The 19,170-nt window shown below is 38.7% G+C and overlaps 1 protein-coding gene across 3 annotated transcripts in view; it reads right to left on the bottom strand.

Moving 5' to 3' along the window:
• The window catches only part of LOC102219596 (neuroligin-2-like), a 291,900-nt gene that overhangs the window by 9,291 nt on the left and 263,439 nt on the right, over nt 1–19,170 (bottom strand). For all 3 annotated transcript variants that reach the window (XM_023346421.1, XM_023346423.1, XM_023346422.1), the window contains one exon: nt 2,461–2,646. In XM_023346421.1, the coding sequence (XP_023202189.1) occupies nt 2,461–2,646 (186 nt within the window). The remainder of the gene's footprint in view (nt 1–2,460; nt 2,647–19,170) is intronic.

Below are 19,170 nucleotides of genomic sequence, written 5' to 3'. Positions count from 1 at the left end.
GACAAGCTGCTGACATCGCTACTGAGTGTGCAATCAACGCAAAGTTCAAACTGTACAAACTTTATTTCTTCTACCAGTGATTCTTTGTTATTGTTTTATGCAGCAAAGGTGATAATGACCCAATTAGGACTGCTTCATAAATGCTAAGCAGATTACAGTTAATTACAGTTTATGATTTAACTTCAGGCATGAAATTATGTTTTCAATCATTTTGGAACATTGTGAGAAAAAAAAAACCCTCTATGTTGTGGTATCTAATATTAGGAAAACTAATAATTTGTTTTTAACAGTAGATACACTGGGAGTCGTTTTGCAGCAGCAAATAAAAACATTTAAGTAAATTTACTGTGGATTTTCACTCATCTGTGCTTGGTCAAAATTACACATGGAGGCTTAAATATACATGTAAACCCCAGTTAAATTCAAACATGTTTCTCCAGAAGGTTTTTAATTCGTCGATGTGGCTGGTTGCAGATTTCATTTGAGGCCTTTTTCTGTGTTGACCTCAGGTCAGGTCGATATTAAAACCTCTTGTGAATCAGTTGGAACCTCCTGACCGATTTCCTTTCATCTAAACGCGACGATTTGGATGTTCGGGCAGGACAAGCATCAAAACTGATGAAGCTGCCTGACGAGAGACTGGAAAGTTTTTAGATGACAATTTGGTTCATGACTGGAAACTAAGAAGAGCAGTTAAACATTCAGCAAGAATGAGGCTTTGAATGGCTGCAGTCAAACTACAAAGTGTTAAGGAACAATGAGGAAGGCATTAATGGTGGCATATGAATATATTTGAGCCTTTGGATATGAATCATACCAGTTGGAAATGCCAGCTAACATCTTGTTAGGTACCATTTCACCTACGTATTTCAGCTTCAGATTTTTCCTCAGCGCTGCAGCATGTTAGCAACAAGGTGCTGCATTTATTGTTTTAGTTAAAAGTTTATAGAAGCAGAGAGAAGTTTACAGGTTCCTGGGTTAATTGGGTGGGTTAACAGACATCAGTGGCAGGCAGAGGCTCAGTCAAGCTTTCACAGCACATTTGTTTTCAAAGCACATCTACAGAGAATGAATTAGTCAAAAACTAAAGGACTGCTTAGTGCTTGGGGTCCAGAGACACACACAGAGAATCAGAACAGATGTGAAACGGCTTTTTCAGATCTCTTCCTTTTCACCCACATTTCTGCCCTTTCCAGTTTGTGTGCGAGTCGAGAAAGCGGGGCGAGAAGACAGAGATATTCAGGGCGAGACCTCGAGCGACGCAGAGAACAGAGAAGCAACGATCTGAGGAGGACAGCTTCAAGAACGCCGTGATCAAAGGCGGCGAGCGCGTGGCCGTTTGGCCGCGGATCGTCAGCCACGCTGATCTCAGCTCAGATCAAAGCGGCCTGGTTCGCAGTTCTCTGTCCTCTGGTGGGGCCGCGTTAGCGCTTAGCCTCCGGGGTGTTTTGTGCTGGTAATGGGGAGCAGGAGGTCGAACACATGTAGGGTTTTGATGAAGGAAGGGCCTTCCTGCTGCACAACAGAAGCGTCGGCGAGGCAGGTAATGTGGGGTAATGCTGGCGCTCCCGACTCATTTATCTTCTGAGGATGTGAGCGACGCAGAGGATCAAACCTGCACGCGCTCATTAGGCACTCGGGTGCTCAAATCCTTAAGCTCAAAGGACAAGCCGTGTGTTTTCTTTCAGGAAGTCAAGTGAGCCTCACAGGTTTTAACAGGTGACAGACTGAAGCTGCCATTCTGCATAATTAAGAAACGTCTGTCTGTCTGTCAGTCCTGTTGAAATGATCCGACAGTCTGAGAGCTCAAATAAACCAAAAACATTTTATGTTATCCTAATCTGTCATGCTTCTCTGTTTGGTTAAAGCAGCAGTATGTAACGTTTATAAAAGGAAATGTTTTTTTATTTCTTAAGATTGTCATTATGCACCGACAGTAAAATATAAGAGACAATCTGTAAAAAAAAAAAATCTCCTCTGTCTTCTCCCTGAGTTTATATTACCATCTGAAGGAATGTGCCTAAAACAACCAATCAGAGCCAGGAGGAGGGTCTTAGTGCTGTCAATCATGCTGATGTATGCGCTAATTGCAGCCTCCCTTTGCTCACTGCTGGGCTACAGCTTCTCAGAGGTTGCCACAAATGCTAACGCTAGTTAGCATAACCACCAATGATGGCAGATAATCAGTTTTCTTGCCCCTCCACCATTAGCATATTGAGCAAAGTGTACACAAGTGTGATTGACAGCGCTAAGACCCTCCTCCTGTTTCTGATTGGTTGATTTTGGTGCATTTTTTTAGATGGTAACAGTAACTCAGGGAGGAGGAGGATGAGATTGATCTTTTCACAGATTATCTGTCTCATATTATACTGTCACAACATGGTGACAGTTTTAACAAATATGTAAAATACATATTTTCACAAAACTCAATCAGTGCGACACAGTAGAGCATCAACTTACCCTCAGAGTGGTGAGACAGGATGAGCAGGTTAACGCAGGAGGCCCCTGCTCCAGATCCAAAGATGGTGATCCTCTCGGGGTCGCCGCCAAAATGGCCGATGTTTTCGTTGAGCCAGCGCAGAGCCTGAATCTGGTCCAGCAGGCCGTAGTTCCCCTTAGCGGACTGATCGCCGGTGCTGAGGAAACCTGTTGGTTGAGAAAATGAAAAGTGGAAAAAGAAAGAGAAACGGAGAATTAACGATGCTATTAACCTTCATAATGTTTCCTTCATGTAAACTTTTGCTTCTTTGAATGGTAAATCAGATTGTAGTTAAAACTGCAGAACACAAGCAAAGTGTTTATAACATAAACAGCTGAGTTTTTATAACCAGAATTTGATCCTTCTAAACTCATAAAAAAAAAAAAACTTTTACTTGTCATTTCACAATTTTTCCACATTGGACAGTTTTAATCCTGAGGTTTTTTTGTCTGATCTGAAAAAAATAAATAAATAAAATAAACATCTAGAGCTGAATCAGTAAACTATACAGTCATATTTAAAAAATTTGAATATTCTGATTCCTTTTGAAAATAACATCCTTTTCATTAACATTTCTGCATTAAAATGTCATATTTCTATTAGTTGTAGGTGCAAATTATCATAATTAACAGAAATAAATCCTTTTAAACATCCATCTGTATGTAATTAATCTATTTAATATGTTTCACTTGGTGATAAAGTTCCTGAAATATATGGACTTTTTAATAAGATTCTAATTTATTGAATGGGTATGGCTGTAAAAAGAATCAATAGATACTCATGAAACATTTGAGCTTTTTATTGCACAGTTAAAAAGTAATAAAAAAGAAGGAGGAGTAGAAACATTAATACGCTGAATATTTATTAAATGTTCTTAACCTTCGTCATGGTGGAAGGTTTTAATAAAACTCTAAATCCACCTTCAGCTGTAAACAGCCTCCAGTGATGTTTGGCCTGTTTAAACATATATTCATTTCTCCACATGGATCGACTGATTTTAAATAAAAAATGAAATTATACTCCCTCTCTTTTGCATTAACACATTTTAGGAGATATCAAACAAGCCAAAAAGCTAAAGGTAAATTATTGGAAACGCTCAGAAATATTTAATGATTTTCTGACGATGTTCAGGTCCAGAAAATCAGACGCATCATCCTGACTCTACATGAATCAATGCACGTCTAATTCCAGCAGGCTGACTCTGAACATGACAGCTTTCCATACCACACTGACGCTGTTCACCTAATTAAACCCAGTAGTCTGCTTGTTCTGCACCTCAGATCTCCATGACACGCCGTTCCCTCTGCTAGCTGATATTTGCCTCTGATGAAAGCTATTAAGTATCTTTAATTGTTCAAGCAAAGACATAACTCGTTTCCACTTAGGTGGCAATTAACCATCAGTCTCTGAATGGGACCTCTAATTAGAGCCTATTAAAGACAAGCGTACTGGATAAGTTGTTCATTAAGCCTAAACAATGGATGTTAAAACACTTATAAACAGATAGCTAGGTTAGGATTTAAAACAAACAGAGCACATAAAGAGGGATACTAATTAGAGATAAGACCTTAAAAGGCATCAACATCTATAAAATTATTCAATTATACAGTAAAACCAGTTTAGACAATCAGCAAATGTGACTTTTTGTCACTTTAATGTGAATTTATCGGGTTAGGAAACTAAAAACTGGTCATGAGTAAAACATGATACAATCTGTTTATTTTTTCAGGTTTCTGTTTATCAAAGTAATTAAGTTGAGACCCAAAAACAATTAACTAGTCAGAATATAAATAGATTAATTATCTTTAAGGCAGAACTCAAATAGCATTCACTGCATCGTAAATCTTGCATTAGGTCGAGTTTGAAAAGCTCTTTTTAATACTTTTTTAATAAATATGTGTAAATTATATTGTCTAAAGTAACATTATTACATTTAATTACTATATTCATGTTAGTGATTTAGTTAACTACTTGTTGGAACAGGAAAAAAAGAAAAATGTGCAGCAGATATTTATCAACTAGTACTTGTGTGAAAATGGCGCCACCGTGTGGCAAGACAAAAAATGACAACTGATACATGGCAGAAAATACTACTACTACTAATAAAAATCACATTAATATTAATACAGGCAAATAGTAGAGCAGTTATTAAACACAAAACATGAAATTAAGAAACATCTTATAAAATCTCTATTTTATTCATCATTTTATGAATTACATGCCCATAAAAGAGACATTTACAAGAACAGTTTGATGTTTATGTTCTTAGAGCAGCTGCAGACTCAATATTCCTTACAGCCAGCTAAAATGATCTCAGAAACAAATAATAGATAGACTTCATCATCTGTTGTTTGAATGTTCATACCGTCTGTAACTGAATTTGACAATAAACAATAACAGTTTGTCTAAGATTTATTCACTTTAAGAGGAAAACATAACCAAATGTTTCCCTCATCAGCTGAAGCCAAAATAACTGCAGTTTCTGCTTGTATTTATTGATCATTTCTGCATCACAGACACAAAAGCCAACAAGGCGTTTATCAATTAGACGCTCGTTGGACCCTTTGGTGCTGCTCCTTAAATTCCAGAAACACATAAAAAATAAGCAGCACGTTTGGGTAAATTAATTAAAGGGAAGTGCAAACACGAGGCGAATAAGCCGCCTTAATGCCCGACTGTAAACACCACAATAAATTACACAACGGTTATGCTAAGTAGGTCATTAATTAGGGTAATTAATCTAAAGAACAGCAATACTTCAGTGTCAGCGCCATGTTTTGAAGATAATGCGGCGTCGGTGCTACTGAAACGTCCAGGTATTAGCGGGTTGGAAATACATAAATCTGTTTCTTATTCTTTTTGTGCAGCTTAATGACGCATCAAATGTTTTGTTCTCTGGGTGTTAATAGTTTTACTCTAAAAAATGGGGCATTATGCAGGTGGAGAAATATGAGACAAAACTAGCAGACAGAAAACGTGTTCATGTTGTTCCTCCTCCTCTCTCACGCTGCGTTCATCTGACAATAAGTCGGGGTGTGATGGCCTCCCCCTCAACGCCCCCATCATCTGACGAAGGGCTTGGAAAACGTGGAGGATGGGTTCAAGCACGGCGACGCGACACGGAAACTCTGTTCTGCTTGAATCGTATTTAAAACTGGTGAGGAATGACGGGTTAGATGGGCGAGGCAGAGGGAAAGATAAATAAAAGGAGCAGGCGCAGAGGACAGTGGGTGTTCTGTGACTCCCGGATAGAGGAGCAGTGTTTCATCTGCCTCCAAGACACCAGGGGTTGGCTCCAACACACACACACACACACCCACATACACACACACACACACACACACACACACACACACACACACACACACACACGCACACACACACACACACGCCTGCACACGCAGGGATGCTGATCAAAGGCTGACACTACAGAAAAGACTGCAGCCTTTCCCCTGCATCTCCTTTACTCCTTCCTTACCCTGATCAGACATGTGAACACACATCATGCTATAGTCAGGCTTCTGAAAACATAGAACATTGGAAAATTATTTTTGACAAAGTGCATGTTTTGAATAGCATGTGCAAATAAAACCTGCAGTAATATTTTTATGCTCTTGCGTTTATGAACCTCCTTATTTTTCATTCAGATGAATTTGTTCACACATATGTAAACGTGTGAGAATGACTTCAACGTCTGACTGAAGGACACACTCCTAACGCTGTATGATGGTTGGAGTGCCAGATGTCTCTAGGTGTGTGTGTGTGTGTGTGTGTGTGTAGTAATTATTCTCTGTCGAAGGAGTCCAGAAAATCAAATATGTTCTCAGCTTCATTGTCACAGTTCAGAGGCTCATGTTAAATATTTTTTAGTCCCAGAAGGGAACAACGTGAGAAAAGAGAAAAAGAAATTGGAAAAAGGGGAAATAAATGACAATATTTCTGTTTTCTTCATCAGGCTTAAGAAGAGTCTCTTTTTCCTCACAAATAGCACTTTGGCTTAAACGCAGCAGCTGGCCTTGGGTGATTTGCTTCTCTGTTTGTTCTCCATCTTATTGTGCACTTTTATCTCTGTAAAGTTGTTATTCCCATTGCCAGGCTGTGGCAACCAAATTATCTGTGGAATTATTCAAATTTTACGCCGTCATACTGGGAAGGACCCCTCTGAGTGTGTGTGTGTGTGTGTGTGTGTGTGCGTGTGTGTGTGTGTTTTGGGAAATGTTTGCTGGTTTTTTCCTGCTGGTTTGGTCTAGAACAGTTTTTTTTATCATCAATCTATGTCACGGCTCATGCAATAAAGCATTTCTGCATTTCTATTGTCGACAGTAACTCAGAACGTGAACTCTATTGTTTCTAACCTGATCTGTGGCGTTGCTATGGAAACCACAGGTTTGCAGATTCCCTGACCCAGAAGAAAATACACAAGAATAGCCCAACATGACCCGTTTCCCTCAGATCACAAACATTTGATGTGCAGTAGTTACGTTCACTACTGCAACTCTAAAATCTTCAACCTTCAGCAGAAAAAGCCATCAGTGGTTTCAGGATGGGTGTTAAGATTCTACAATTAGGACAACAACTAATGATTCTAGTTTAAAATTACTCTGATGATTATTTTCTTTTACAGAAATACATATTTTATTGCATAAAATGCAGCGACATAGCATTTTTTCAGTGAATGTCTGGTCATCTGTAGCAAAAGATACTTTTAAAGTCAACATGTGAAAAGCTCAGATTTTTCTTCTTGACTTAGTATCAATACATTGTAGGGCTAATCTATTGATTATTTTTAGGAATAACTGATTAATAATATATTAGCAAAAGTTGCTTAACGAAAGTTTTTCTCCTTTTTTACTGAATTTGAACCAGGTGAAGCTAAAAGTGTCACTTGGGGAGTTTTGAGTAGAACAAACCAATAAAAACAGATTGTTTTATTATTTCATTCAAAATGTATATGTTCTTAAATAAGTACAGTTTTGGTTTACTTACTTCTCTGACTGAATCGTTAACTATTTGATCCAGTTAACAATTAATCGATTACTAAATTAGTTCACTGAAAAGATTAATTATGATTAATCCGAGTAATAATTTCGACCCTGTTTACAATATTCTACTTTTATTCATGATACTGTAAGAACAGAAAGAAAGTAAAATTGTCTTAAATGCATTTATTTTTAAATAAATTTGTGTGGGGGGCAGTCGGTAGCTCTGCTGCAACAAGAAGGTCCCAGGTTTGTTTCTGCAGGGAGTCTGAATGTTCTCCCTGTGCAGCCCTGAGTTCTCTCTTGGTACTCTTGCTTCCTCCAGTCCAAAAACATGAATATTAGGTCAGTAGATCTCCTAAATTGTTTTTTGAGATGGTTGTTGTTTGTCCTTTGTGTGTCCAGTGTGAAGCTGGAAAGAGACACCAGCTGCCAGTGAAAACCTGAAATCACTAAACTATAGTTTTGTAAAGTTTCACTAATATCTAACAGCTAAAACTTAATAATTTCCTTAAATAAAGGCAGTTAATATTTACATAACCCTGTGGTTTTCTTAATTATGCAACCTTGATGTCAATAATACAATAACACAAACCTTATTTTACCACAACTTCAGGATTTAAAAAATATATTTTGATGAATAAAATGTTAATCTACATATTTTACTCTCTCCCGCTTTGTTTCTCTTCCTCCACCACTCCTTCATTCGCTCCTCTACGCTCCGTTCTTTCATCTCTTGGGCCTCCGGTGAGTCGGTGTCTCTGTTCCTGGGTTCAGACTGGAGCCGAAAGCTGCTGGTCTCTGAAGTCCTGACGGTGGAGAAAGAGGAAGCAGGCCAGCTCCCAGCAGAGAGAGACCATATGCACACGCAGTGTTTCCTCCATATCAGCCCCACGTCAGTCTGCGTGTGCACATGCAGCTTTAGGAGCTGAGATCACTCCCTGTTTTTGCCACAAGTCAATCTAAAAGAATCGCTAAGTTGTAGAGCAGCGGCTTCAAACTCATTTTCATTTTGGGCTTCATCAAGATCACGGATCAGAGTGTATTGATGAAACCCGTTAAACTGTTAAAATATTAACCAGTAGCTGCGTCTGCACCTGATAAGTACTTCTTAAAATTAAATCATAGTGAACATGTTTGAAACTGATCATTTCCTCCAGGAGTTACTGATTTTTATTTTTTTGCAATGAAAATTACAGATTTGTGGAGCTAATTTAGAAATATTGGCAAAATAATCTGTAGTATTTGTGTAAATGTGACTTTTTGTTCGATTGTAACTTGACATCAAGTAGAGAAAGCAATGTAGTAGAAATAACTCCCACCTGCACCTGCAGGTGGGAGTTAGCAGCACCATTTTGACCATTTTGGTGGAAAATTTGCAGTAAACTCACAACTTAAGCATTATCTTAAAAAGGTGTGGATCTGTTGATGCTACATGATTCTGGAATCACACAACTGTCCTCTGGAGTTCAAAGGGCCACGTAAATATCTACAGCGGGCCAGATTTGGCCCCCGGGCCTTGAGTTTGACACACGTGTTGTAGAGGAAGACCCAGCGACAGCGAACAAGAAAAATTAGATCAGAAGGAGACAAAAAGAGCCACAGAGGGACAAAAAAAGAGAGAGGAGGTGAGATTATAGATGTATTTTTTTGTGTTTCCCCGGAGAACAAAAAGAAGGAGCTCCATCTGTTTCACTCGTCTTCTTTTAACCTGAGTCATTACAAAGTGGCAGTGAGTGTCTATCGATCAGCTCTGGTTGCCCTGTGAACACTTTCACAGCCCACAGGAGGAGCAGTTCACAGTCCTGATCACACACACTTGAATCATGAGCCGTTTCCATGTGGGCGTGTGTGTGTGTGTGTGTGTGTGTGCTCAGAATAGAAAACAAATCACTTTAAAGCCTTCCTGATTTGGAGTCCAACATTTCCTCCTCAGACAAAGTCTTTCCATCCTCTCTTGTTTGTCTGTCACTCGGCTCCCTGGGTGTTAGAGGCCCTGTGGGGCTCCAGGAGTCAGGAGGTAATGATGGGTGAAATAGGGGCGCCACGGGCCACGGCAGACATGATGTATGATCTAAAGTCTTGGCTCTTCTTATAGGTCTTGTACAAAGCCAAAAAAAATGGCTCCCATCATCACCAGAGATATTTTCATAGAGTCACAATCATCCTGTTATTTGCAGAATGTTTTTCTTTTTATCCTACTTTTTGTTTTCCTTCAGTTTAATTATGTTTGCTAATTTTCTGTGTGGATTAAAAAGCAACTTATTAAGAATTCAGACTTTTTTTCATAACATTTCTAGTCAAAATTTGAAGCAAGAGGTTATGACCCCACCTTCACCGTGTGTACATTTGAAATTTCATAGGTTGATTGGTTCTGCTGCCATATTTGATTCTGAGGTGAGAAATGTTGGACTTTCCCAGCTGGAACTTGAATTTCATAAAAGAGGTGAACTGGTGGCAGTTTTTAAAATCCTGACCTTCCGATTCTGATTTTGGCTAATGTTGCTAAATGTAGCAAGAAAGTCGCTGTTGGCAACACTTTGGTTGATTTTTAGACCTTCACTGAGGTAGATGAGATCGGTGGATAAAATCGGCTTCATATGTACCCATCAGCCAATCACCGATGTCCCAGAATCAAGACAATCTGCGCCGATACATCGTTGCACCTCTTCAGACGGTGTTAGAGTTCACTTTTCCAGCTTGTAACATGAAATTTCCAACCTTCAAGTAGAAATGTAGAGTTTCCTCTCACTGCTAATGAAATTGATCTTAGCCACGTAAAAACGTATCGGCTGTCAGAAGACAGAGGGAAATAAATTTTGAATAACATGAACAAGACCCAACTTTTAATGTTTCACTTTCACCCTTTGGGAGAATGATTAAAACATGGTGGAAATCAAAGAGGATCAGATATGAATTTTGATCTATAAAATATGAGTCAAGCTTTTGAGTCACGCTTAACATAATTCAACTTAAGCACATTTTTGATCATCTGCTGATAAACATCCGTCGTATATAGAGAAAGATTATCTCTGATGATTCAGACAAAAAAAGAAAAACAGAAGCTTTTAAAGAACCAGGAAATGTTCAGAGCATCAACTCGGCTCTTCTAGGAACACTTCATGTCTTTATATGCAGAGATGTACACAGTTCCAGATTATTAAATCTTGAACATATTTAATGCTCCAGAGCCAGGATGGAGGGAAGAAAGAAGAAGTGGATGAGAGAAAAACAGAGAGAAGGAAACAAGAGCTAATGAATCCCCAAACTGCACCTTCTGCCAGCAGCAGCAACAGCTGTGCAGTTCCTCAGATTTAAAGAGCAAAACAAACAAGCAGCTAAAATAAATGAGTAAACACTCGTTGTGAGTCTGCTGGGGTTTGTAAATGTGTGTGTGTGCGCGCCTTCGTACGTCTTCAAGCGTCTCATTGTACTCGTGCGCATTCAAACCTTCCATCATCGTCTTGATGGAAACAAGACGTGTAAGATGTGTGACATCGCGTGTAAACATACGCAGGAATGGCCGACTTTTGCTTCAGGTTTCTGCCTTTTGCAGTTGCAACTTCAGCGAATGTTTGCGGCTCTCTGGAGCTAAAAGTAAGCGGAGTTTTTCCACTACGATCTGGCATCATTCTCACATCAAACAGAGCCCACGCTGGGATGGCCTAGATACTGCTGCTCCGTCAACATGCAGCCCCTCACTTTGCATGGTAATGTTTGCAGCCAGCCTGGCTCGCGTCGCTCGGCTTTGTTTTGTTTTTTGTTTTTTGTTTTTAATTCAGCTGGCACAGTTGGGGATTTTCTGGCATTACTTTTCTTGGACCGTTTGTTATTGTTCAGAGCATTTCCAAACTATTTTCTTACAAGTGCAGAAACAAAATAGTGATTAAGGAGTACAGCTTGGAGGTTTTTCTTTTGTCTCTGTGTATCGCAAAGCAAATCTGGCTGCACTTGTTCAAGAAAAGACCAAAAAAAAGAAAAACCAAACAATGAAAATCTATGTTGCCTGATTTCAAAGCAGGGACATTTCAGATTGTCTTATGAGACAAAAGAAGAATGCAGAAACCGTTTTTTTGTAGCTAATATTTTCTTTATTTTAAGATGCTTTTATTTATCTGTGAAAATCTCGGTTTAAAGTTTCAGTGTGTAATGTTTATAAAATGTATTTTTTACATATTCAAACTTGTCATGAAGTCATGGCTGTCAGAAAAATCTGTGAAAAAAAAGTCAAGGTCCTCCTCCTGATTATGCCTTAATGCCAGGAAGGATGTTTATAATGTTTTTTTATTGCTTCAGATAATTTATTTTAAACACATAAATTATTTTTGTATTTTTATGTGAATTTTATTTTGTATGCCTTCTATTTTGAACATCATTTTAAAGATGCAACTCAAACAAAACTGTCTTTAATCATGAGATACACCGCTCCCTGTCAGAAACAACCAATCAGAGCCTGGAGGAGGGTCTTAGTGCTGTCAATCAATGTGTATGCGCCGCTCACACCCTTCCTGTGTTCAGCTCATGTCGTTATTCAATTTTAAGATTTTTGCAGCTGTGCTCATGGCAGAGATGCAGGCAAACTGCAGATTTCTAGATCCTGTGCAGGCTCTGCTGTGTGGGAGGATCTGCAGCAGTGCAGCAGAGAGGAAGGGGGCGGGGCCTCTAAAACGTGCTTGTTCAGATTTTCAGGCTAAGCTAATGGTTTTCTCAGAACCCACTGCAGCTTTAAGAGATACAAAAATGTTCGGAGGACATTCAGTCGGTCATTCAGAGGACTGAAAATGGCCCCTGGTCCACACTTTGGACACTCCTCTCTTAGAAAATTGATTGTTAATCAGACCAAGTCAACAACTAAAGCTCTATAAATAATAACTGATCAAAATACTCAACATCTTACAAAGTATTTTTGGTCTAGTTTCTATATATTAATATAATGCTTTGGTACTTGTTGGCATTTTACAATATTTTACCATAAATTTTACAGATTGTTTTTTACAGTGTTTTACGAATATCTTAGTACACTTGAAATAAGACAAAACTTACAATGAACTTTTCAGCAATTATAGGAGTTTTTTAAAGTCAATAATTCCTTAATATTGATGAAAATGTTCTAGTTCCCCTGGCAGCTTATTTCACTTATAATAAGACATTTTTCTATGTTATGAATGAAATAATCTGCCAGTGGATGTAGTCAATTTTTTAATCCATATTAAGAAATTACTGAATTAAACCTGACTTTCTTGCTAAAAAGTTACTTGTAAGTAAGATATTTGCAGTAGAAACTAGAGAAATAATCAGTTTTAGTGTTTTGTTTTTCTCCAATAACACCAGGAATAAATTTGCATAAATGCTCTAAACCTTTAAAGACACATCAGGTGCTGCATGTCTTCCAGCCTCCACCTGTTGCTAAACTTGCCTGATAGTTGAACAGAATGTCCTCAAGTCTCCCCTGCGTCTCCGTAAATGTTCGATCAAACAGACGGCTCCATATCTGCTCCTTTTCAAAGCAGGTTTTAAATCGTCACTCAGCTGCTAACCTTCATTTCAACTCTCCCAGCGCAGCCTGTAAGCCCCCCAACCCCCCGCTGCTCGGCTGGAACCTCTCTGCCTCTCACACACAGGTGCGTTTCACGCGACAGTCCCGTCAATCACGCGGGAAGCGACGGGCGAGGTGACTGATGTTTCCCTCCTCCGTGGAGTCGTAATTGAAATATGCAAATGAGACAATAAAAGGCGTTTCAGTCAGATGTTGAACAGCTTCACTACTGGGGGGTTATTGTCAGATAAGGACGCTTCATATTTAGAGTTTGTCTGACATGAGACAAAGCGAAGGCGAGTAGAGAAACGGATCTGCCGTGTGGAAGAGAACAGCTTCTCAGATCAGTCTGAAATATAACCATTAATTATTCAGTCTGAAATATAACTATTAATTATTCTGATCTTCCTCTCTCTGTTCTTAAAAAATGGTAAACTGTTGTTTCTGTTTGTTTAGTTTTCAAATAAACTCAAAGACGAGCGCAGGAGCGATAAACAGACACACTAAAGATGGGGTTTTCATTTAACACTCTCTACTTTGTTTAAAAAATAACAATTTGAGCAATTAATAAAAAGAGCAAATCCAATGTGTATTTGGTTTCAGAGCCAATAAACTTTATTTTTAAGTCACTAAGCCCTCTAAGTCAGAATTTGAAGAATAAAAGAACTAACTATTCTGTAGAGTCATTCATAAATATTTAAGAACAGCATTTAATCTACAGAATAAGGCCATTACATCTTAAATATTTATTACTATCCTAATTATGGGAGATGTATGGAGTAGGAGAAACATCCATTTGCTTAAGAAGGAGAAAATATTAAAACTTTAGACACATTTAGGCATTTTAACAAGATATATCATTAAAAAGTCCTTAAACATGATATATGTGGGCTCTAGACGCCTAATGAAAATGTTCATAATTTAAAAAATAATTAGGCATTTGTTAAATAAAGACATATTCACATGTATTATCAGAGACTATATGAACATGTATTAGTACAGCAGCCATTTTTGAGAAGGGATTTCAATGCAACCTACTGAAAAACTCAACATTCACCATTCATGTCTGTTTTCTGCAAACAAAACAATTAATCAGTATAAAATGATCAGTTCCTTCACAGAAAGGTCTGCAGCTCCAGTAACTTTTAGATGCATTTCTGCTCCAACACACCTGAATCCAAAGGCTCAATCACCTCCCAGGCACCGGAGCAAGTTGTCCAAAGGAAATCCATCATATTTTCTGAAAATCCTCCATTACGTCCAGGTAAACTTATTAACACAGTAACACAGTCATACCTCACTGGTTCCAGCATCAGGGCGCCCATCATGCTGACAGGCCCACCAAAAGCAAGAAGTCCAAGGCTGCGCAGCGTCTATTATTTCTGAATGTAATAAAAAGCAAACAAATAAATGTGCCGCAGGCTGTTGTCAGAGCTGCTGTTTTCTCCCGTCAGACAAATGGAAAAAAGCTGCTTCCATGTGCAAAGCCAGTGTGTGCCCTTCATAATGCACACTGATCCCAACATGCAGGTGAGGTTCTGAATGACGACGCTGTGAGGCAAGAAGAGGGAAAAACTGGTGCAAATCTGGTCCAGACCCCCAAAAACATGCAAACTGCATTCAGACTTTAAACGCAAACGAGTTCAAGGTGTCTGCAAACGTTGCCAGGTTCTATAAGACCGGTCTATAAAATCCCCCCAAAAGAGCCACGCTGCTTCAGACCTTCAGGATAAGAATAAATAAAATGAGTCCCGTCATTTAAAGCCAGTGGAATTATGAAAATGTATCTCAGGTATAATAAAGCATGTGGCAGCCGTTTAAATAACTGAGCTCTTGTCTTGCTGCCTAAAATTACATCGTCTAAAGCAGGGGTGCCCAAACTGTGGCCCGGGGGCCATTTGTGGCCTTTGGACTTATTTTGTGCGGCCCCCAAACTGCAATTAAAACATGTTACAAATTTGGCCTTTAGATGCAGATGAGACTTTTAATTTGTAATCAGGGTAAAAATTGTTACCAACATAATTTTCTTACACAGGAACAAAGTATTCTTGTTTTTCTAACTTTAACAAAAGGTAAAACCAAGAGACTTTTACTGAATGTCAACTTTGCTGCACCCAAATCAGCTTTTATTCTTTCTTACACTTGGCAAGCGTTATGAAAGAGAGAGACCCAAATCCTGTTCTTATTACTGATAATACATTTATTCAATCGAGCCCAATTTTTGGCCCATGACTTCTTTGCAGTTGACAATTTTGGCCCAGTTGGCAAGAAGTTTGGACACCCCTGGTCTAAAGTGTCAGGTTCCCAGTTATGATTGCATGACTGGCCCATTTCAGCAGCATAACTCCAGTTTACAGCAACCCAGTCCAGTGAGCTCCTTTATTTTGTAAGAATTAAGGCTAAGCTTTGGACAAGACCTTATAGATTTTAGGTAATTTTGAGAAGCACCGTTATTCTGACTGTTATCTACTGTTTTTTCACTGGTTATAATGCGTTTGTCCATCAGCACCCTGACTCTTCCAAGATACTTTAATGATATGAGTGATAACATAACAATAACATATTTTTACATTTAAATTGAATTTAACAATTATTTAGTCACTGAACTTTACTCAACAACTTACCTTTCATCCAATTAAAACAATTAAAACATACATACTTATTCTCTTTTTATTGACTTGTTATCTGTCATTTTCCTATTTAATTGATATTTACTAATTTGTCTGCCTGCTAATTGCTAACTTGGTGATTAATCTTGATTTTTAGTATCATCCATTCAAAACTCCTGTTTTGCTGCTCAGCAGGTTGAGCCACTGTAATGGGGAAACTCACTGTTATTTTCCAAATTACCTCCAAACCTTGTGAACTCTCTAACTGTGATGTCAGTGTGACGGTTTAAACCTGACACGTTTTAGCGGAGACTCAGATTGAGCCAATTACGCTTTGTTTTGCAAGATGGTGGCCCATAAATCTGAAACAAGTTAACAGACTCTGCCCATTAGCAAATAAAAAAAAGAAGTCTTTGCACTTTCACATTTCCAAATCAATAATACATGTGCAGGAAGAGTCGCCGAATCAATACGAACACAGATGGCATGAAAATAATACCCTGAAATGGTTCCACAAGGCGGATCAGAACAGATCAGATCCGCCTTGATCTGATCAAACACAAAAACTGACATTGCTAAGAAAATTGGAGAGCGGAGATTCATCTACAAGTTGTTCCAAAAACTTGCATTATTCAGGGAGAGAAAATGTTCATTTGGTTCATAGAAAGAGAAAAACTGTGATGTTGTCTGGAATACAAAATAAGCCCATTAATCCACTTAATTTTCACATGAAGGCTTACAGCTCGTGATGCATGAACATCGCCAGCAGCCGGAGCCATCAGTCACCCGGGACGAGCCGAGTCGCTGCGCAGACAGAGCCTGTCATGTTCCTCAGATCTGACTGATGCGCCAAGGCCAGAAATCACAGATCAGCCTGAGCAGAAGCAGCTTCACGCATTTCTACACATTAACAGTTTTACAATCTCCTGTAATCCTGAGGCTTCCCATGAAAGACGTGTCGTCGTTTTTCTTTTGTTAACTAGATTCTCTGACTCGTTTTCACTGTGAGCAGATCCATGACATCATGAAGCTGCTCAGGATGTTTAGCTGAACCGTCAGAGGCTGTTTTATCAACTGTTACACTAACATGTTGTGCAGCACTGGAATAATTACCCTGCTCCATTTTTCACAGTCATGAATTCAGAAAATGAGCCACTACAGCATCAAAAGTGATGTTTTAATGGAGACTTTATGGGTTTTATTAGTCAAATGTTTGATAAGCGTTCACAAAAGTTCAAACTTTTTACTTTCAATGAATTTATCACATTTGTATTTTATAATTACAGAGGCTGTTTTTATACATAAAATGCAGATTCATTTACTTCCGTTCAAATTTCTATATATTTTATCTGCTTATTTATTTACTTAATTTATACCTAATTTAATTAAACATATTAACTTTTATTTAACATCTACTTATACTCTTAACTTACTGACACACTAAGTTACTTAATTACAAAGCTACATAATTGCTGTAGTAACATTTTTGGTTATATTTGATATTAACTTATTTGTCGAAGTGCTGACATATTTTATTATGTACTAATCTACTTATGTCATTACATAATTATCTGTTTATTTGTCTATTTATCTGTAGTAAAGCCCAAAATTATTCATACTCCTGATAGATTTTGTATAAAGTGGCATTTTAACTTAATCAAAATGTTTCTTATGACTAGAAGTAATATTAATGTTATAAGAAATGGAATAAGAAAATAAGAAATATAGGATAATTAGAAATGTTGGACACAATAAAAACAAAAAATAACTTTTTACCCTTTAGTACCTCTTTGTATGTTTTCTTACTATTTATTAAGAGCTTCCTGCCTTATTTGATATTGTAAAACAACTTCTTGGTTTAACTAAAATCATTTAAACTTAAGAATCGGCTGTAGATGGCAGCTTGATTACAAGCAACGATCTGGTCTGAAGTGTGAAAACATCAAATCTGAGTGGATCCCTCAGCTTCAGTATAACCACCAGAACTGCTCTTACTCTGCTGGTGCCAATGATGCGCGAAGCTTCAGCTTATGTTCTCTTGAAACTTTCATTATTTGAGTCATTTTAAATCAACACAAACCCAGCTAACCGAGTCGTGAAGTCTTTTGGTTTAGCAGACCAGAAAAGACCTAAATTAACAAATGCACTTGTGGATTCCACTCAGCTCCGCTCCAGGTCTCCACAATTATTTACACTTCAGCACAGAGCAAAAGGGGATTAAATCTTCTAACCCTTACAAAGTCACATTTTGGCTGATCCATTTATTTTTTTTTTGTGACTTCACATTAAGTAATGCCAACAAAGACTGGCAGTGACGTTGCTTCTTGCTGGACCAGCAGATGGATGAAGATTGTAAATAATCATAATCCTTCCTGCTGGCAGGGAAGCCACTCGACTTCAGATGTGTCCTCTACGAACCGGTTATTTCCTCAAGCGAGGACGCTCGTTTCATCCGGAGTTGGGCCAAGTTTTGTTCAAAACGCGGAAAGAAAAACAAACCTCTTCTCTTTTTTTTTCCTCGCTTCCTCACAACCTTGCCTGCTTTCTTCCTCCCAAGAAAAAGAAAACATCTGTCTTCAAGGCGAGCCACGGTCTATCACCTACCCACAGCATGCGCCTATTAGACTTATCTTAGCCAGAGTTGCTCCTAATTTGGCAGCCTGAGAGCAATGGGTAGAGTGTTTTGAAAGTTATCAGAGCAAGGCCAGCTCTGCATTTGGCAGGCAGAAGGGCAGCGCCACCAGTGTCTGCCGGCCAGGTTGATTAATAAGCAGCAGCGAAGTGGCTGTGCTAACAGACCGGCCGGCCTGGAAGCGTCCAGGGCTGTAAACGAATGACACATTAACTCGGAGTTACACAGAAAATGTGTTGACGCTTTCCCCGCTCGTCTCCTCACGCTCACACACAAACACGCGCCGGCCCGCCTCCTCTCTGTCAACTATTTCAGCTGTTAGATATTTGAATGGCAGCTGCTTAACTGTACGCAGACATGACAGAGGAGGGAGGGGTCCGCCACGCGTGGCAAAAAAAATAAAAAAAATCGCAAACAGGAGACAGGAGTGAAGTAAATTATCCTGGTAAATGTGTAATTTAATGACATTGGTTTCGTTTATCTGCTCTTTGCTTACATGAGACGGTTTTGGCAGCAACCGGAGCGATGTCAGATAAAAATAATGCATTTTAATGCCTCGTTCAAGCATAGGAAAATAAATTACAGGGGAGATTTTACATGTTGGTGAATGACTGGCAGCTGCAGAGGGGCAGAGCGACAATAATAACCCCGGAAATTACGTCCCGGCTGCTACTTCCTCATTAATGCTGTTATTCTGTCCATTTATGCGCACTAATGGTAAATCGTCAAAATGTCAGAAAGTAAAAATAAATAAAGTCCAACATCCAGTTGAGAAACAGAAGGAAGATTTATGTAGAGTTCTCAAGATGTTACTAAAGTAATAATGAACGGTTTGCAGGAGATAACGGTTCCACCAACGTCTTAATTGATGCTTCAGAATCCTCGGATGTGAAAGACGACAGAACTGAACCTTCAGTGAACTCGTCAAAAAAATA

The sequence above is a fragment of the Xiphophorus maculatus genome, chromosome 14 (assembly GCF_002775205.1).
Source record: "Xiphophorus maculatus strain JP 163 A chromosome 14, X_maculatus-5.0-male, whole genome shotgun sequence".
Taxonomy (NCBI): Eukaryota; Metazoa; Chordata; class Actinopteri; order Cyprinodontiformes; family Poeciliidae; genus Xiphophorus; species Xiphophorus maculatus.
The sequence above is the reverse complement of the archived record's forward strand: the minus strand, read 5'-3'. Positions and strand labels throughout refer to the sequence as shown.